This window comes from Podarcis pityusensis (genome assembly GCF_964106645.2).
Source record: "Podarcis pityusensis genome assembly, chromosome: 8".
Lineage (NCBI taxonomy): Eukaryota > Metazoa > Chordata > Lepidosauria > Squamata > Lacertidae > Podarcis > Podarcis pityusensis.
Genome location: NC_138033.1, coordinates 12,032,979 through 12,054,128, shown reverse-complemented (window position 1 = coordinate 12,054,128; position 21,150 = coordinate 12,032,979). Strand labels below are relative to the sequence as shown.

The following is a 21,150-nucleotide window of genomic DNA, read 5'->3' as shown; positions in this document are numbered from 1 at the left end:
AAGATATTCCCCAGACCTACCTAGAGGTGCTGGGAACTGAACCTGGTACTGCCCACTGCAAACTGTGTCCTTAACCACTGTGCCAAGGAACTTCCCCACCCACAGACTTAACGAACTTTTTGGGTTTGAAATCTGAAAAGCAAGGCCCACATATTGAAGGTGGGGGCAGTTTCTGATAAATTTGTTGTTTTATACTCTTTGTAAACCACTTTGCGTTTCTATTACAATCAAGCGGAGTATAATTTTTGTGAGGTAATAAATTTCAGTGGGGGGGGAGGGGGAATTGTCGGAGGTATCTGACCTGTCCAACCGGGTACAGGGTCGTATATAAATTCAACAAATAATAATAATAACCGCCATGCCCATTGGAATTGCCATGTCACATGGCATAGCATCATTCTGAGGGGGGATTCTGCAGAAAAAGTGGTGTACATTTCACCTAGGGAGCATGACATAATATGGCAAAGGACCCTCTGGGAAGAGAAAATGGCTCCTACTGAAAAGAGCTCTGCTGTTGCTGTTCTTACTTCAAGATGGCCGCTGGTTTGTCTTACATCCAGCTGGGTGGTGGGATGTTTAGCTGTAGTTGCCTCAGCTTCTTGTCCCTCTCACCCACAGCTTTGTTTTAGCTATAATTTTATTTGTACACCACTTGGAGGTGGCAGTTCATAATTATTTTTTTAAGGCTTACAAATCAATCACTATACAGTGGAACCTTGGTTCCTGAACTTAATCCGTTCTGGGAGTCCATTTGATTCCTGAAACGGTTCAGGAACCAAGGTGCGGCTTCCGATTGGCCGCAGAGCTTCCTGCAGCCAATGGGAAGCCGCGGAAGCCACACCGGACATTCAGCTTCCAAAGAACGGTCGAAAACCGGAACAATCACTTCCAGTTTTCGATCGTTCGGGAGCTGGAACTTTCAGCTCCCAAGGCGTTCAGGAGCCAAGGTTCCGCTGTACAGCTTTGGGCAAATGTTGACAACGCTCTTCTCTATGCCTTTGAGACCCATGAGGTGTCTCAATGTGTCTTTGACACCTGTGAGGTGTATTTTCAGGGCCCACCTTACTCCTGTGTAATTTTTCGGTTATGAATTTTCTGAATTTCACACTGTTAATTGTTTAAATTTCTATGTTGCTTCACCTGGCTTTGACCCTTCCCCACAACAGCCTCACCTTCTCCACAGCTCAAAGAAACACCATGCAAGAGAATGTTGGCCATTTGCTGCTTCATTGTAGAAAATCCAGCCAATCCAATGGAACAGACAGGAAATGGCTTCCCTCCAAGAACGTTATTAATTATGACATAGGCAGCAATCGGTTTTCGCAAATGTCAGCCAAATGTCACGTTCCAGCAGGTGAACAGAGAAGAAGAAGAGAAGAAGAAGAAGGGTTTGGACTTGATATCCTGCCTCTCACTCCCCTTAAGGAGTCTCAAAGCGGCTAACAATCTCCTTTCCCTTCCTCCCCCACAACAAACAGTCTGTAAGGTGAGTGGGGCTGAGAGACTTCAAAGAAGTGTGACTAGTCCAAGGTCACCCAGCAGCTGCATGTGGAGGAGCAGAGACGCGAACCCAGTTCACCAGATTAAGAGTCTACCGCTCTTAACCACTACACCACACTGGGCAATCATGGCTGTCCCACAGGAGAGGCGGGGAAGCAGCAGCTCCAAAGGAAGTAGGGAACAGCCCTTAGTCCATTCCCAGAAAAGCAGAACAACATATTCAGATCTGTAAGAACGAGTGGAGCGGTGGCCAACCTGTGGTTTCAACATCATCATGGGTGGCCCAATTCCCATCATCCCTCACAACCGGCCATGCTGGCTGGGGCTGCTGGGAGTTGGAGTTCAACAACATCTGGAGGACCACAGGCTTCCAGATCACTGCACAAGAGGAGCCTCAGGCCCAGGGACCAAATGCAGCCCACTTTGCCTGGCCCTTGGGATTCTCCCTAGACCTTTCCCTAGCCACACCCCTCAATGGCCTTGGTTCACCTCCAACTTGAATGTTATGGCCTGGCTGGAATATGCCCTTATACTAACACCAGCTCCCTCGGCCTGAAAGTGAGATGAGCACCACAACCCCATAGTCGCCTTTGACTGGACTTAACTGTCCAGGGGTCCTTAACCTCTCAGAATGACTCTTGCTTGTCTGAATGGACAACAGAGAAGGCTGTGCAATTGTACATTGAAACTACCCTTCCATACAATGGCAATGTCAAAAGAGATTCTGTAGAGCACAACAACCAATTAACACACCGTTCATCCAAAGTGGGGGGGTGCATTAACTTCCAACTGGTGCAGAATTAAACTGTCTCACAGAATGTGAGCTTTCTTGTTTTATTTGTATTCTGCAATGCTTTTGGGAGGCTGGTGTATCAGGAAATACACACTGGCTCTGTAGGTTTGAGAAGCTACTGGTGCGGAAATTGTTTGCTATGTTTCCAGTAGATGCACAGCCTTTCAAAACACATTAACTTAGGCCAATAAATTTATGACAGGCTGTGAAGCCATTCTAGTGAGTGGTGGTTTTCCTTTCCTACAGACTGATTTCACTCGGTGTAATACCAGGTGTAAGGAATCAGTGGCACTCCTGGTATGGCAAATATGAGGTATTATCCAACGACATAGTCCCAGTCATAGGTTCCTCATCCCTGCTCGGTGCCCCACCATATACATAAAATGCACATTTGACAGATTTTCGAGAAAACAGAATCTGGCTGGTATTTCTTTTATTGCTTAAAAAAAATGAAAGTTAACACACATGTAACTTTGACATACACAGAGAAGAGAAGGACAGCATTTCTGCAGTACTGAGTGTGATCTTTGAGCAAATGATGGGCTGCCAGTAGCAGGAGGTTTATATGGATTCTGTTCCTTCATTCCTGCATATCACACCCTTGTGCTGCAATAAATCTACCTTCTGTATAGCCATCCCTTCTTTTAGTCATTGCTTTTTAAAAAATGAAAATATATATATATTTGTGTATATTTTGCCGATAGCTGAGTTTATGAAAAAGAAGCAAACAGATGCAAAAGTGTGCCTGATATATACATTTCCACCTGATTGGCCAATTTCTTTTATTTCCTTGTTACTAACATTTTGTTTGGGGGAAGGAAAGGCACAGAGCATGCACCACTTTTGTCATGGGAATCTACTACTAAGTGGAATCTAACCCACTTTTCTAGCTTTGCACTTCACTGGCTGCACACATTGATTTTCAATACTTGTCCCACCCAGGGATGTCATCAGGGCAAGACATTTGGGGAAGAAGCCCAGGGCCTCATGCAGTAAAATGAGCAGCAGAGTCCCCAAACACAGTAGACTGACTGGCTTTAAAATGTGGTGAGTGAAATGATACACATTTCCATTAAATCCAAACTGAACCAACCAGAGATTCTACCCTCCCTCCAAAGGTTTCTCAAGAGGCCCTTTTCCCCTTCATGTTATTGGAATAGCAACCCTGAGAGCAAGTGACTGGCCCAAAGTCACATTGTGAGTTCCATGGCTGTGCAGGGATTTGAACCCAGGTCTCATAAGAAAAGCCCCTGCTGGGTCAGGACAAAGGGTCATCTACTCCAGCGTCCTTTTCTCACAGTGGCCAGTCAGGTGCCTATGGGTAACCTTGGTCCATGTCCTATGCTCTGTTCATCACACTGGTGATGGCTCTGATATATGAGATGAGTTTGTTGACCTTCCGTAGAACTAAGGTCTCCCCTCCCCAATAGTCATTAGCAATGCACCCTACATACAGGGGATAGGTGGAGAAGGCCTGGACACAACACAAAGCTCCTTCCTTCAAGGTGTGCTGGGCTTAGGTTGAAGTGAACATTGGCAGATGTTGTGGGGCTGCGAAGAGCTTCTGACCGTACTCAGTCCATAGCATCAGTGAAAGATGTAGGGCAACATGCAGAAATATTCCGAGAGGGGAAATATAAGTAGGAGTGAGCAAATATGTTGGCTTCAGTTTCTCTTCATTTCTCATTTTTCCAGCCTTAAGTTTAGTTCTCCACATCAGTTCATTGTTGTTGTTGTTTATAAAAAGGCCTTGTGAAAATTCAGCTGCATTTTATTGCAAATTCCATCCAAATAGACACCCATTTGTCTGCAATTCTGCATAACGTACACATTTTTGCAAAGCAATTTTCCTTTACGTGATGCATTTTGACTGCTGTTTTTACGAATAGGTGCATTTTATGCACATTTTACCTGAGCGCATGCATCTCGGTCACATTACTGGGCTGGAGAACTTCATTGCAAAATTCAAAGAAGTGCAAAAGCTTGCGGAATGGCTGTTTTGGTTTGCTTATTGTTTTGGAATTTGCAGATCAAGTAGGTTCGCCTCTAAATGCAAAATGGATTGAATTCCTCTCCCATTCCTGGCTAGAATGGATATCTGGGGTGGAGAACTGAAGGAAAACTTACAGGAGAGGAAGAAAAAGCAGGAGAGGACCAACAGAAGAAAGTTGTGGGAGGGAAGATATAAAAAGAATCAAGACCAACGGGCAAGAAAGAGTAACCCTGCCAAGACAGACAGGGCCAGATTATATTGGGAGGGGACTCCTGGTGCACTGCTGCACAGGTTGACCTTGACTTTGACATTGCGGCCAGCAACAAACAGCACGTCGGCTCCCATTTCGCACATGGTCTTGGTGGCGCATCCTGTGAAGGCAACCTGTTGGTGCTTGGATTCCTCTGTAACAAGGGACAGAAAAGTAGAGTGGTCGTGATCATATAATGGCTGCATTGCCTGAGCAAAAAGGAGGGAGCAGATTTGCATAGAACTTCCACCTGCTAATTTATAGGTAATGCCTATTTAGAAATCATTCCTATGGCTATGTACGTGCAACATTTTGTTCCAGAATCAATGGGGAGCAAGTTCTCTCTCTTCCCCCCCCCCAACCTGGTCAACACATATTGCTTGCTCCTGAAAAGAGCTTCCTGAGAAACTGGTTTCATTCCAAAAATGAAAGCTTGCTGCAATTGACTCTGTTGCCCCACGACGTGTATGTTTGAAAACAGACATAGGCGGTCCCAGCAAATTGGAGAGGGTATTCACACTTGCCCAATGGCACTGTGGGCGGGAGTATGCAAAGATTGCAAGGGGAGGGTTTTCAAACACATACCAAGTAACCATACCCACCTGCGTGGAGAGCAGGATCTACACTCAATCTAGACTGAAAGCAGCATTTTGGGGATGAGCATGAATGACCCTGTACTGAGAAAAACTGTATTTTTGCGCTACAAACAGCTAAGTGTGTACACAGCCTCAAACTGAAATAGAAATACAATATCACTGTTGTGGGGTAAACTGTCCCCAGGTGACCTCTAGGTTCCACTAAGTCTGCTGTCCTGGTGCTAATTTTGTTGATGGGCAACTTCATGTGAGGCACAAGGAGCTCAGCGCAGTGCGGATACAATGACAGCAGCAACACACCTACCCTGCGTTGAGCTCCCTCTCAGGAATCAGCAGCAACACTCAGCATTGGGAAGCCAGGTAAGCAACACTGCCCTGCCTTGTGTCACCCTGCCAACCAATTACTCTGCAATTAGGATGGAGCTAACCTTTCTGTCGTCATCTAACCATGGGATACTGGGGTAGCCAATAGGGTGCCCTCCCAAGGTTGGACTCCAACTCCCAATAGCTCTTGCCATCGTGGCCATCAGTCAGAGATTATGGAAGTTGTAGACTACTGACATTTGGAGGCCATCGCATTGGCTGCCCCGATCTAGCCCAATACCGATTACCCCTCCAGTATTACTTCTCCACTTACCGTTTTTGGCAGTGGTGGCAAAGTGCATGCACTGTGTCAGAGTCCCAGTGCAGGCCAGCTCCGTGTTGTTCAGACAAATATCAGAGCCAAAGACAAAGCAAGAATTGCAACGAACGCCGTTAGGCTGCTGTGACGCTTTTTGTACTGTGGATGGAGGAGAAAAAAGGGATGTGATCTCCTGCCATGTTCAACATCTCTAAAATCTAGTTTCCTTACATATGATAGAGTAGAGGGAAGCCTTCCTCAAGCTCAGGATGTTTTGGAATACAATTCCCATCAGTTGCGCTGCCTAAGGCTCATACAGCCGATGGGAGTTGTGGTCCAAAACATCTGGAGGGTGCCAGGTTGAGGAAGGATGGAGTTCATGGCACCCTTCTCCACACACAGAAACATTAGGTTTAATTAGGTTCTACATATAGTGGCGCTGTGGGTTAAACCACAGAGCCTAGGACTTGCCAATCAGAAGGTCAGTGGTTCGAATCCCCACGATGGGGTGAGCTCCCATTGCTTGGTCCCAGCTCCTGCCAACCTAGCAGTTCAAAAGCACGTCTAAGTGCAAGTAGATAAATAGGTACCGCTCCGGCGGGAAGGTAAACGGCATTTCCATGCGCTGCTCTGGTTCACCAGAAGCGGCTTAGTCATGCTGACCACATGACCCAGAAGCTGTACGCCGGCTCCCTCGGCCAATAAAGCGAGATGAGCGCCACAACCCCAGAGTCGGCCATGACTGAACCTAATGGTCAGGGGTCCCTTTACCTTACATATATATTGGCCACACTTCATGAAAAGGGGCAGAGAAAGCGTAAGACAGTACATGCATTAATGTTACCACAGTCAGTATGTTGTCAGTCTTAATATGTAAAACTGTGTTCTTGCCCAGTAACTCTTCAAAGCCAGTGAATTTCAGATTGTGCCTAGCTCTGTCCACAATCCACATGCCTTTCAGATTTGGACACGTATATACTGCAAATACGTATTGCAGATATGTATTGCAAATACTTTCATATTTCCCTTAAAAAAAATAAAAAAAAAACATTATTTATTAAAAAGCAATTGGAAAGGACCTTTGCCTTGCCCGTGCTTTCACCATTTTGGTCAACATCTCTAAAGTTAACATAAGAACATAAGAGGAGTCTGTTGGATTGGGCCAGTGACCCATCGAGTCCTGTTCTCACAGTGGCCAAGCTATGGATTCGAGCACAAGAGCACTCTCTTCTCCTGTGGTTTCCAGCAACTGGTACTCAGAAGCATTGCTGCCTCTGACTGTGGGAGAGATTAAAATCTTTTTTCCATCAACTTTCTCCATGCTATTTGTTAATGGAAAAGTCCCAAATGCTGCAACCATTCTTCCCAGAGGAGTCATTCCATCCCCTTTATCATTTACCTTTTCTTAACCTTGTCCAATATCCTTTCTGAGGTGGGACAAACATCCTTGGAATGGTTTTAGAGAACCTCCTTGTGGTTTTCTTTGCAAGGGTGTGCGCCTACATCTGGACCCTGAACATGACCACATTATACACAAAAGGACTCAAGATATTCATAGCCTAGAAGGCTTTCCAACTGTACTAGAACTCTGCTCCAAGGTTTAGTGAGCATACTGATTAAACCAGCCCCACACGGAAGTCCTGACCAGTTCCTTTTACACGAGACAACCCCAGTTCCTTACCAATTACATTGTTGACATTACAGCGGTCGGCCCGGCAGCAGCTGGAGTTCCAGCGCATGCGAAAATCCCCCGCCACCAGCCCATAGAACTTGTTGCAGAGGCGATCGTCCGAGTTGCATTTCTTTTCATAAGTTGGGTTTTCTATGTCCTGGGACCCTAAGAATGGGAAAGTCTGTTAGACTGAGAAGCCATCCCCTTATCTGTGCATCTGCTTCTCTGAGGCAGAGAAGGATATAGCCCCTTACTGTAACAACTGGACATGGGGAAATAGTTGCGTGTGGTAGTCGATACTAGTCCTACTCAAAGTAGAGCTGTTGAAATCAATGGACATGGCTTAATCAGATCCGTTAATTTCAGTAGGTGTGTTTTGAGTAGAATTTAGTTGGATGCAACCCAAAACTTTCTTTAAAAAGTGGGTCGGGAATATTTGGACCTCCAGATGTTTCTGAACCACAACGCCCAGCATGGCCAATGACCAGGGGTGGTGGGGATTGTAGTTCAGCAGCATCTGGAGGGCCTAAATTTCTTCACACCTGCTTCAAAGCCCCACAGATGTTCCTAAAGACCCTGCACATTGTCGGTAATGGTATACTGCTGGAGCAGAGCAGAATCTCAGAGTGTTTAACTTTAGACAATAAATACTGGGACGTAATTGGGGTGCGGATCATGATACATTTTAAACACAGGAGAATCAGCCTATCTGCATGTTAAAAACAACAGAGGGACTAGATGTAAACTTTAATGGTTTGTAGATCTCAGAAGCCTGGCAGCAGAGAAAGGTTAAGGCGCAAACTCACAACCACCCTACCTGTGTCTTCATCCCGGGCAATGGTGATGCAGCTGTTGACTGCGTCAGTGCATTTTTGTGGGGTTGTACTGCAGTTGTAACCTTCAGTGCTGGTGCAGTTGAAGCAGTAGATAGCATCACCTGTGGAACAACAGAGAGGGGAAAGTGCAGCCATTAGGGCTGAGGCTGACAGCAGAACCGTTCAATCACATGCCAACTTCCCCCTGAACCAAAAACTATAAACCAGAAGTGAAACTGGGGTAGAGCTCAAGTTCGTCTGAAAATCACACCCTCACAAATCCCAAAGCCTTTCCTTTCTTAGATCCAAAATATATGGGAGATATTATATTAGATCAAACAGGGCCATCTTAAGCATATACGGCGCCGTGGCTAAAGATCTCTCCGGCGCCCCCCCCCCGGCAACTCCAAAACAAGGGAGAGGGCGGTAGAAAATGTCCTCTGCCTTCCCCACCGCCCTGATCCCCGGCTGTGGCGGTTATCAAGCAGGAAAACGTGCTGGTGGACATGCTCTCCAGAGTCGGGGCGCCCGGGAAGGCTGTGCGCCGCCTTTCACCAGGAAGCAGGAGGAGGACAACGACCGGGAGCAGGGCCGTCTTTAGCAGATGCAGAGGCTTGGGAGGGAAGCAGCTTCCCTCCTAAGCCTCTGCGGGGATTTCTCTCCTCCTGCGGAGGCTTGGGAAGGAAGCTGCACACCCGCCAGCCATATACTTGGCAGGGCACAGCTGGTGGGCGTGCAGGGAAAGGGGAGGCTGCCAGCAAAGCCGTGCAGCTCTTCCACTCGCTAGGGCGACCCTGAGAGGCCAGCGCCCTGGCGCAATGAACCACTAACACCAATGGAAAAGACAGCTCTGAGATCAAATACATATGGGAGATATATACGGCACAATTATGTGATGGCTTTGAAATATGCACTTTTGACATATTCAGAAGCATTCTCTTCCACATTGTTTCACAGTATCCAGAACTGAAATTGACATTCCAAACCAAGCCTTCTCACCATAGAACACTTGGCTTCTCTCTCTCTCTTTCATTCTCTCTCTCTCTCTCTCTCTCTCACTCACTTGGCTCCACACACCAGGAAAAGCTTTATGTGCTGAATTTCTGCTCATTCATCCAGCTATTAAAGGATCATGGACTTTGGCAGAAGAAAGAAGTGTCCTCCCTTTTATTCTTTTTTGAAAAATAGGATATGCCTGAATGGATGACTTGTCAGAGAGGTTAATCACACTAATTAAGCAAGCACACACCCATTCCTTTGCTGCTCAGGAACTTGGTCAAGCCCTGTACCAGGCTGGCTCACCAGCCCCCATGGCTGAACCAAGGATTAGACGACTCATTCTGGATTGAAAAGTTCAAAGGACACAATGGCAGAAGGTCCCATGCAACCTTCTCTTCATCTTTTACAGTGCTGTCCTTTGCAGCACTAAGCCATACAACCAAGAGTGCAGGGCACGGCTACCTGGTTATATGCACATCTGAAGATGAAAAGAAGCTGTATTCGGTCAGTATTAGTCCTTGTATAGATCAACTTGGGTTGCATATCTAATTCAGGGCCTGATCTGATTCTTGGGATTGGCCCCATTCTGACCCGGGATGGGTTTTTGGAAGACGCCTGTGCATGAATTTGTTTTATGTGTGAAGATCAGTGTGCGCTGACCAACGCACAGTCTTTGCTGTAAGGCTCTATTCCTTTTTTTCAAATACATTTTTATTAAATTTCCACTTTAAACAACAAACAATAAATTTCCACATTCAGCTATGCAACTCCTTTTCCACTGCTCTGCCGAGCAATGACTTCCCTCCCTCCCGGCCACAGGCTTTCTTTTTCAATCTAGATCTCAAAGTTTCCTGTCCTTTCCAGAAATTCACGTCGTAAGATTTATTTCAGTCCTGCTAATGTCTTCAAACTTCTACAGCTATTACTTATATAGTCAATAAATTTACTCCAATCTCTTTGGAATTTTGTTTCTTCCTGGTTTTGGATCTTGCAGGTCAGTTTTGCCAGTTCCGCATAATCCATCATCTTCGTCTGCCACTCCTCCAATGTTGGTAACTCCTGTAATTTCCAATTTTGGGCTAATAAAGTTCTCGCCGCAGTTGTTGCATACATAAATAATTTTGATTTGCCTTTGCAATTTCCTCTCCCATCAAGCCCAGCAGTAAGGCTCTATTCTGATGGTATGAGTGTCACAAGGACCGGTAGATTCTTATCTGCTGTAGCCTTCATCCACCTTCACAGCCGTTGTAACATGCCGCTTGCTATCTTTCGCCTGTTCTGCCGTTGAGGACTTCTTGGATCATTCTTTGTCTAGCTCCTCCCTTTTGACCTTGCCACCTTGGGTGACCCTGTTGGGAGTACGAGATTCCCGACAGCTTCGCTCACATGGGCCATAGGAACGTGCAAGGCCACTCACCATGACAAGGTGATGATCGAGACCCGGGATAATCCACTGAATTCTGGGTCAACCTGAATCAGCTCAATTTGATTCAGGATCCAAGCTTTGGCTGGAGAACTTGCACAGCTCTAATATCAACATGAGAGCAAAGAGTAGTCCTGCAAGAAGTAGCACTGCCCCCAAAGTTTCCTGCTCCTCCTATTCTCACACCTGCAAATGCAGGTTGGCACTGAGGGATGGCAAGGAGCTTACTGCTTTTAGCAGCTGCGTGGCAGGCCAAAATTCAACAGGTTCAGCCTTTTCTAGTTCGGAAATACAAACTGTGTGGGAAGTTTCACCCATTTACATTCTGCCTGTCAGACACTTTGTTACCTGTAAGGCCACTGATTTGGTTTTGGTGCCCTCCACTCCACCCGAATAAGAGGATGCCGATTTGCAGCCTGCGCAAATTTTATGCAAATCTGTGCCCTCTTTCGTAAGTGGACTGGAGGGCCCAACCCACATATGGTGTATTGGACCCACAGAAGTTTATGCCACACAAAATGCAGTTGCCTTTAAGGAGCTGCAAGGTCAGTGTTGGCTCCAGGTTTTGGAGGCTCCTTCGGCAAAAGACATACTGTGGAGGACTTCACAGGCTCTCAAATTTCAGCAGTGCCCTGTGTGGTGCTAAAATTCAGCATGCACCCACCCCACTGCCTCTCGCATTCTACAGCATTGTTGTGGCACTCCCTGTAGCACCCAGTGTGGCCGAAAAAGTCGTAACACCCTAAAACCACCTCTGACACCCACCCATGTGGCCCTCCTTGCTGCAGGAAGTACACCAGTGAGGCCCGTTACTGAGGCATGGACCCTCAGCAGATGCCTGACCATCAGCCACACTTGAGAGTCTTCATTGCATTTGCTGCAACAGTTTAACGCTGCTCCCCATCTAAACTCTGATAAGGTGCAGCGTTACTTTGGCTGGGAGCAAAAAGTTTTGCTTCGGTGGAAAAGTCCATGAAGCCAGAGGCTGAAACATGGCAATCTTTGTACCTGCATGTGTATAGCAGATCTTATCTGTTCTTAGTTTTAGAAATTCTTCTACCCTGCAACTGAACCGGGATGGAGGTTAGAAAAAGAGCACGTAGAAAGCAAGGGAAGGCCTGCTCTTTACACAACAGTAAATGCACAGAGAGGTAAGAAAGAGGATAGGGTGCCACCATATGCTCCATGTCATAAAAATAGTGGAGCCAGCACCACCAGCACCACCACTGACTTCTATGTGAATTGAGCTGATTTGTGGCTGAAATGTCTATGCATAAGCCCTTGTCGGTCTGTCGCCTTGAGGAAGGGCCATAGCTCAGTGGTCAAGCAATTGTCACTGAGCTATGGGCTTTCCTCAAGGTTCACTTGAACCAAGGTTGCAGGTTCAATCCCTGGTATCTCCAGGCAGGGCTGGCAGAGAACCCTGTCTGAAATCCTGGCGAGCCTCTGCCAATGGTCTGACTCATATGTTAAGGTGGATTACTTCCCAGGATGCAGGGAAGAAGAAGGGGGACCCTACATGCTAGCCATGCCCCAAATGCCTCCATCCCAGCTGGCAGCACTCTTGACGTTTGCCCATAAAGCAGGAAGATCTGGTAGGGGAATCTTTGGGCGCCTACAGACTGCCAATATTTTGCAGGAGATATGCAAACGCATGGGGTATGAATGGGGTAACTGTGCCCCTGAAGGACCAGGTGCACAGCTTGGGAGTCATTTTGGACTCACAGCTGTCCATGGAGGCACAGGTCAATTCTGTGACCAGGGCAGCTGTCTACCAGCTCCATCTAGTACGCAGGCTGAGACCCTACCTGCCCACAGACTGTCTCGCCGGAGTGGTGCATGCTCTGGTTACCTCCCTTGGATTACTGCAATGCTCTCTACGTGGGGCTACCTTTGAAGGTGACCCAGAAACTACAACTAATCCAGAATGTGGCAGCTAGACTGGTGACTGGGAGTGGCCGCCGAGACCACATAACACAAGTCCTGAAAGACCTACATTGGCTTCCAGTATGTTTCCAAGCACAATTCAAAGTGTTGGTGCTGACCTTTAAAGCTCTAAACAACCTCGGCCCAGTATACTTGAACGAGCATCTCCACCCCCATCATTCAGCCCAGACACAGAGGTCCAGCACTGAGAGCAGCCCTGTTTAGGGAAGTTTTTTTATGTTTGATGTTTAGAGCCGAGCAACTGAAGAGGAATAAAGTGCTCTGTCACCCTATCACAACAAATCCACTTTTAATCAATCCTACTCCACAGGGAAAGCTGGGAACTGTAGCTCAGGGAAGGAAATAGGGGTCCCCTTACAACACCCTTAACAAACTACAACTCCCTGAATTATTTGGGGGGATCCACAACTGTTTAAAGTAGCATCATAGTGCTTTGAATGTGTGGTATAAATGTGGCCATGGTCAAAGCATTGCTTAAACTTTGTGCAAGCAAATGAGGATGAAGGCAAAATTTCTGGGTCATCTTAGAGGAGTCCTTTGCACATCCTGATAAATGTGCAATCCATCGTGCATACAGGAAATCCACCTTCAAACATCCCTGTTCAATGCACAAAGGTAACCTGCATTACAACACTTCTCCCACCATATGCTAAAGGCGAACACATGAATAAGGCCCTAGTGTTGGAAAGTTACCAGTCCCTCCTTCTGTGCCTTTAATAGCTCCTTGGTCTGCAGGCAATAGCAGCTGATAAGCCTTATCCCTTTGCCTTCAAAAGCACCTGCTGGATTCTGTTGAGCAGGTAGCTGTTAATGACACAGGAGCATGACACAGTGTATTCTCCCTGGTTAGTTGGCAACCCTCTCTCTTGAATCTTCACAATTTTTTAAAATGTTGGTGTGCCCCCCCCCCATTCGCTTAGAAATGAGATCTCATTTCTTGCAAACAAATGCTGAACAACTCTAAACCTAAGAAACCTGGGAACTGCAGTTTGTTACAGGTGCCAAGAGTTGCCAGGGGACCCCTATTTCCCTCACAGAACTACAATTTCCAGAGCTTCCTGGAGAAAGGGACTGATTGTTAAACTACTCTGAGTACTGTATTTCTGTGAGTGAAATAGGAGTCACCCCTACAATTCCCAGGATTCTTTGTGGCGAAGCAATGGCTGTTTAATGTGGCATGATACTGCTTTGAATGTACAGTGCAGACGGGACCCCAATGTAACTTAAATAAAACAAGAATGGTTAGGTTCTTTTTTTCTTTTCTTTTTTGCAGCACTGGAGTGTTTAAAATGTTTCACAACTATTATTGTAAATGTCCTTAAAACACCCCTGCATGGGACAGCTGCCAGATTTTTCCCCAGCGCTGCTCCTGTCCCTTTCAACAGTAGCCTGACACTGATAAATTAAACAAACGAAGTCTTTCCTACTTGTTTGGCTCTGTGCCAGGAAATAAACTTCACTTAGTAAATGTCTGCATGTCAGGCTGTTACTACACCTTGCTAGCACATTTGCAAAGCTAATCAGGGTCCAGTAGGATTTCAGATTGGATGGGGGACTGCATGTGGAGATTCCTGCATTGCAGGGGGTTGAAACAAATTACCCACAAGGTCCCTGATGATTCTATAAGGCATGGCAGAAAGCCAGATTAAAAAGATGGCAACCCTTTCCTTTTCTGTGGGTCATTATGCCCATACTGAAATGGAACTGAGAGCATGGACTCTTCCACACTCCTAGACAGCTGCCTTAGACAGCTTCCTTATGGCTAACTGTGTTGAGCCACAGCAGAGAATTACCACTGCTATCGCCCATTCTGTTCCATTCCCACAATCCTTCAAGCAGATTAATACCTTCACTCACTAAGCCTGCATCAAAAGGACAGGGTCAAAGTACAACCTTTCTCAACTAGAGTTGCCAACTGGCTGGGGAAAATGACTACGGCTTGCTCCTATGCCTTCAGGGGGAAGTGAAGTTCCCCACTCCCCACAAACATTCAACACCTTCTAATCACTAAAGGGGGAGCCAGTCCAAAAATAGGCAACCCTAGCTAGGCACTCTGTAGGCAGGTACAGTGCAGGCACACATTTTGAGAAACTGGAGATGGAAATCTGGAACCCACCTGCAGCTGTAACAGAAACTTGCATGATCAAATTGCATGCTACTGAACTCTTAACGGTGCAGGAGTCCTGCAATAGTCAATTTACCACCCAGAGAATTCACACTTGGAGGAAACTGGGGTCCTTTTATTTTGAGGGGCCAGTAGTAACCCCTTCACCGCTAGGGGAGACACTCTGCAAAGATCAATCCGGACCGTGACTTACCTGTAGCCAACAGAGCCAACAGGAAGGGAAGAGCCAAGAGAGACATCATGCCGCAAAGTGGAATCGCCTCTGCTTTCAGGAACCTGAGCCAGAAGCCACCTGTCCTCTGGGGAGTTTATACAGCTGGGACTGGGAGGGACAGGGTTGTGTTACTCCGAGGGCAGAGAGCTGGGTTGAGCAACAGTGCGCTTTTGTGATGCCCTGGGCAAAACCAGCCTTGGCCTTTCAAGTTGTCAAGCTGCCCCTCCCATCTTTCCTCTTCACTTCCCTGAAGGCTTCTCTTCTTTTAGATGCCAGCATCCAATGTAATTTCTGTAAATCGTACCTCCCTTCTTAAATCCTTTACAGCCACCCTCATAATGCGTCACTCTAAGGAGGTCACATTTACTATCTGCTTCCCGCCCCCCTTCAAAAAGTCACAGATTAAAACAGAATGTATGCTTAATGCTTGTCCTTTGCTGCATAATGCTGTTGTGTAACACCCAAGGAATGCCTTTTTCATTATTGTCTTATTAGACAAGCTGTTGCAAGTGAGTAGAAAGAAATCTTCCTTCTGAGACTTTCCAAAATGAGTGCTGGTGTTTGCAGCAGTGCCACACTCTCACACAAATCAGCGGGTTCCTGAGACAGCACAGCACCAAAAGATGGATGTCCCAATTTACATCAGAGGAATGTTGGAGAGTATGACATAGAACGTGTTAGGGTTGCTTGCTTTTTTCAGCAGGCCTCTGTAGATGTGCCTCTAAAAGCAGCTTGGCGTACAGATCTTAGCAGGAGCCATTGGCCTGCAATAGTCGTAGTTTTGTGATTTCTCTGAGCCGCTTGAGTTTGTTTGGCCCCTCTCATTTTCATTTTTTTAAAATATATATATATATCTTTATTAATTTAAAATAAATACATTTATGAGAAAACAGATGTACATACAAGTAAACAAACATACAATCAAACAAACAAATAAAAGAAAAATCAAACAAACCACCACACTATAAGATACAAGATTAATATAAATATCATCATATATACTCCTGATACTGAACACAATTATAAAACTTATAGAGAAGAAATTTAAAACTGACTTCCAATTAACCTCACTGTATTTTATCTACCCATTACTTTATACCACACAGTTACATATTTCTTATATAATTTCTTTTTACCTCCCTACAAACTCATATTTATACAATACAGGGATCAATCTAATTCTGCCAAGATGTTTCCTTTTATTCCATAGTTTTCTAAATATTCTTTAAAGATTCCCCAATCCTTATAGACTTTTTGTTTTGGTTGGCCTCTTACTCTTCCTGTCGCTTTCGCTAGCTGCAGATATTCTACCATCAGGATTTGCCAATCTTCCGTATTGGGTATTGTTGTGTTTTTCCAATTTCTTGCTACTAAAATTCTGGCAGCCATTATTCCGTACATGAACAATGTTCTTTTCAATTTCCCTATTTCTTATGGCAAAATGCTTAATAAAAATATTTCTGGCCTCTTTTTGAATGTTAATTTAAATAATTTTTTTAAGTTCTTCCTATATATTATTCCAAAAAACACAAATATCTGTACATTTCCACCACATATGCAAATAAGACCCAATTTCTTTATTACATCTCCAACATATAGGTGATCTGTTCTTATACACTTTAGCAAGTTTTTCTGGAGTTTGATGCCATCTATACATCATTTTTATTGTGTTTTCCCTGAGATTGTAGCATGGCCCCTCTCATTTTCAACATTGCAGACACAGATGGGCAGTCATTGCCAAGCTGCATTTCATACACCCAGTTCTTCTCTAGGGAAAATAAATCTTACAAATTCCATGCACTGCACGGAGTCATGAGCCAAAACAACCAAATCATGTTCCCATCACCCAACATATTAATCTCTTTTAATCCACTGACAAGGCGCTGAATCAGAGTCCCCCAAAGCTGGCACCACTCCTTTCTGAGACTCACATTCTTCACTGCACTGTTTATGCCAGCTCACTGCAAAGAGCTTGGATTAGAGAGTGCACAGCTAAACAATGGAATGCACTCCTGCAAGTTTGACATGGGGAGGATAATGTTATCAGTGGCTACTAGCCACAATGGCTATTCTCTGCCTTCACGGTCAGAGGCTGTAATTTTTCTGAATACCAGTTCCTGGGAATTGCAGGTAGGCAGAGTGCTGCAAAGCCATCAACTGCCCCAGAAAAAACTAAACATCCCATTTTTGTGCGAGAGTACAATGGCCACTGGGGGTGCCTTACTCTCGCACGATTTCAAGCCGAGATCTCACCCCGAAGAAAGCATTTTTTGGGTCCACGATCTTACATGGCACCCCAGCACATGTGCTTTAGCGCACCATACCGCACCCCCAAAAAACTTTTTCTGGGTCCACAATTTTGTGCAGGTCATGTGACACGTAAGATTTTGGACCTGGAAGACGGTGTGCCAGATTTGGATCATGTCGCGTTGGAGGGTATGAATACTGTTGTGCTCAAGTTCCGCTTGCCGGTATCTCAAAGGCATCTGATTCACCAAAGTGATTGGCCCTTTGATTTAATAAAAAAATAACTTCATGGCCAATCAAAACATCACAAAATACTGAGCAAGCTTTTTGAGACCACCTGAACTCTCTTCATCAGGCTGGATGAAGCCAGCAGATGGGGTGGAGATATTGAGTGGGTGGGGTCTGGTTTTCTAATGAAGGCATAATGTCTGCCTTGGTCAACCCAGTTTTGTTTTGTTACATAGTCTTAGAGCTTATCCCCACTCTTTCTGTGCTTTAATATTTCCATGTCCAAGTGGCATTGTTGGTTTGTTTCCTTTTGGTTTTGCCCCAGAGCTTTGTGTGTCGAAGTCCCCAGGTCACCCCCCATTAAAACACAATTCACACATAATTTTTGTTTAAGGTTTTTGGCATAATTTTGGCCACAACTTTATTAAAATACACAAATGTGAGTGGTTGCTTAGGCAGTGGTTAAGACTATCTGTCCCCTGACCTGGGACAGAACTGACTTCCGGATTCCAGCGAAAGCCAGTAAGGGAAAACAATATTGGGGAGAAGACGGAGCTGAACCCCAGGCCCTCACTTCTCCCCACATGCTCCCAGGGGCTTGCTCAGCCCAATTCCCATTCCAGGGATTTGGACGAAAGCATGGCGAGCCCCTGGATTCCTTTAACGGAATTCCCTTGCAGCAGCAGCAGCATCCTTACCCACAGCCAATCCTTACCCTTCCACCCACCAATTTTTTAACCAATGCCTAACCGCAACCTTACAAGTTGTGATGATTTGCTACACAGTAGGCAAAAACCAAATGGCACCAGCCAATCAGCCAGATGGACAAAATTCCTACCAGGCCCCTGCCCCAACAGCAGACAACCCCATGACAGGCATAGCAAGGTCAACGCAACCGCAATGCAAATAGGGAGGGTGGGCAGGTGATCCGGTGGTTACAGCGAAAGAGAAAGCTCCAAGCTGCGAGCCCCACAATATAAAACCTCTGGTCCCTCCCCCACAATTGGCAACATCAAATTTACCCCAGCAACCCATACATCCAATCACTGCCTAGGGCTAACTAAACGTTCCTGCCCGGCAACAGGGGGTGGCCTGTTAGACCCCACCGCAACACGTGCTCTCTGTTAAGGAGAACATGCTTTCCCCCACAAAAACCTGTTCTTTAAAGCTGAATTGATGCAAACATTTATTCGGGTTTTGTGTGGACTGCCATTTGCTCCAACTGAGCTTTAAAGAGCGCGTTTTCATGGGGAAAGCTCCAGAGCAAAGAAAGGGGGGTGCTTGGGCACTGAGCTTTAAATCTTTGCCTGGAAAGAGCAGAGGAAAGGTAAGCATGAGCCATTTCAAAGGGCACAAGACAGCAAATCGGTGCTCCCAAATTCGAAGGCTGCCCTGCAACGTGACCCAGTGAACAGACTGTTCCATCAGGGCTCAAGAGAAGTCTGAGTTCTTTTTCAGATGATGAAACATAAGCCTTTCGTCTCTGACAGCTCCAGATGAAGCCACCCCTCCCCAATAAAGCAGCGGTGCAGAAGATAACCGAGAATCTGGGTGGACCAGTCCAACCAGAAAGATTATTCTATACCAGTCTGGGCAAATCAAGGTCGAGTCTGTAAGGTGGGTGGAAGAATCTGATTCCTTGGGGTTCCTATGTTCTACGTGGGGCTTCAGTGGAAAGCGGGGGAGTGCAATCCGCTTTTAAAAGTTAGAGCAGACTCCCATATGCTGGTACATAACAGAAAAAAGAGACTTACAGAACCTTGGTAGGCTTTTGAACATGCAGCCCTGCTTTCCCATGCATTTGGAGTAGTCTGTGCTCACCAGAGCTTGGCAGGAAACTGTGAGTTGGAGGTGAGTTTCTCCCATACGCTCAGAAAGTAGATTAGTTCCAGCAGAAACTCCCAGCATGCAAGAATATAATTCAGCCCAATCCACCTTTCTCATCTCACATGCATTACGAACCTTCTCTCACCCGTTTTGGCTAGCAGCTGTTGATGAGGCTGGGTTAACCTTTGGGCAAAAAAAGAGCCCATCGTTTTCCTGGCTTGGGAGATGCAAGCTATATACACCTGTGACATCAGCTTGAGTTGCTCAGGTATATTTTCCTCTGGGCAGCTGAGAAGTCGCCCTCTAATAAGAACCTAAGGCTAGCGATGCTGGATGAGGCCATGGAGCATCAAAGTCCAGCATCCTGTTCTGGGAATCCCACAAGCTGGACCTGAGCAGAAGAGCCCTCTCCCTTCCTGCGGTTTCCAGCAACTGGTATTCAGAAGCATTTTCATCCGCATTTTTTTATGTGATGCAGGTGGCACTGTGGTCTAAACCACAAAGCCTAGGGCTTGCCGATCAAAAGGTCGGCAGTTTGAATCCCCACGACGGGGTGAGCTCCTATTGCTTGGTCCCAGCTCCTGCCCACCTAGCAGTTCAAAAGCATGTCAAGTGCAAGTAGATAAATAGGTACCGCTCCGACGGGAAGGTAAACGGCGTTTCCGTGCGCTGCTCTGGTTCGCCAGAAGCTGCTTCGTCATGCTGGCCACATGATCCGGAAGCTGTCTGCAGACAAACGCCGGCTCCCTCAGCCTATAGAGCGAGATGAGCACGCAACCCCATAGTCGTCCATGACTAGACCTAACGGTCAGGGGTACCTTTACCTTTGCTAGATTCCAGCCTAGTATCCCTACAGCTCCCTCCTGTGGGGGTGAGTTCTGCAGTTTAACTTTGCACTCTTCCCTCATTTGATCACTGAGACAATGACACCTTTGGGTGTCTGCAATGTTGCCTTTGGGTGCCTACATTAGGCTAGTTTCCTTCTAACACCCCTCTCTACCCTGCATCCAAGAAAGCAAAAGTTCAAGGATACCGTACTTTTCTGTGTATAATATGCCTGTGTATCATACACACACACACATACGATTTTGGGGGACTCAAAATTAAGAAAATGGGGGGAGGAGATTCCCCAAAGTTGTTGAGCTTTTTTGGGGAGGATTGCACAGAATTGTTGAGCTTTTAGCTTTTTTTGCCAGCAGTTGTTGAGCTTTTTTTAGGGGGGGCAAATCAACCACCCAATCAAAAACAGCCCCGGCAGATTAAATTGATGGACTATGCAGAATTGGATAAGATGACAGAGAGAATTTGAAACCAGTGGGACCAGAAATTCTTGAAAGATTGGAATAAATATACGAGTTATTTGAAAGACAATTGTAACCAACTGACTACGCTTGGAGGACTACAAGAAGTTTTGTAAGGAGAACTATATGAAATATTGCAGAAAAGATTTATGAGAATGGGTTTTAAGTTATGGATTATTAAAAGTAATAGGATAATAAATGTAAGATTAAGAGATGAGGTTTGAAAATCATTAGAGGCGGTTGATGGAAGTCTCAGGCTAAAATAGCCAAAATGTTGTATAAGATGAAATGAGATGAGATGAGATGTTCTGTTAGGAAAATATATGTAAAAACTAATAAAAATGTAAATTTTTAAAAAAGAAAGAAAACAGCCTTTGCAGCAGCCACCAGTAACAATCTCCAACTCATGGCAGTAACCTATCCCACAGCCCCACAGTGCACTACCCATGTATAAGACAAACCCTAATCTTGAACATGATGTTGGAATTAAAAAACATAGTCTTATACACGGAAAATACAGTATACTCTGACCAGGTAAAAAAAGCACTCAAGCAGGGTGTGAATTAAACCAGTGAGGGATGTGGCCTGGGGAAAGACC

The 21,150-nt window shown here is 45.7% G+C and overlaps 1 protein-coding gene across 2 annotated transcripts; it reads right to left on the bottom strand.

Moving 5' to 3' along the window:
* Positions 1 to 2,692: 2,692 nt before the first annotated feature.
* LOC308484364 (protein RoBo-1-like) lies at positions 2,693 to 19,713 on the bottom strand. 2 transcript variants are annotated; one of them, XM_081019259.1, is made up of 5 exons: positions 19,179 to 19,713; positions 8,244 to 8,363; positions 7,436 to 7,591; positions 5,770 to 5,913; positions 2,693 to 4,690 (listed from the first exon to the last, which is right to left on the bottom strand). In XM_081019259.1, the coding sequence occupies exons 1-5, from the start codon at positions 19,366 to 19,368 to the stop codon at positions 4,488 to 4,490; spliced, it is 813 nt and encodes a 270-aa protein (XP_080875385.1). In that variant the 5' UTR covers positions 19,369 to 19,713; the 3' UTR covers positions 2,693 to 4,487. The 2 variants fall into 2 exon arrangements, with proteins under 2 accessions (XP_080875385.1, XP_080875386.1); XM_081019260.1 differs by lacking the exon at positions 19,179 to 19,713 and adding an exon at positions 14,929 to 15,308.
* Between the last annotated feature and the right edge of the window lie 1,437 nt (positions 19,714 to 21,150).

Excerpts from the sequence above, each read along its gene's own strand:
- LOC308484364 (XM_081019259.1), bottom strand. The coding sequence starts at position 19,368 with ATGAGAAAGGTGGATTGGGCTGAATTATATTCTTGCATGCTGGGAGTT. Across the intron at positions 8,364-19,178 it reads CAAAAGCCTACCAAGGTTCT|GTGATGCTATCTACTGCTTC; the intron begins GTAAGTCTCTTT and ends GTTGTTCCACAG. Across the intron at positions 7,592-8,243 it reads TGCCCGGGATGAAGACACAG|GGTCCCAGGACATAGAAAAC; the intron begins GTAGGGTGGTTG and ends TCCCATTCTTAG.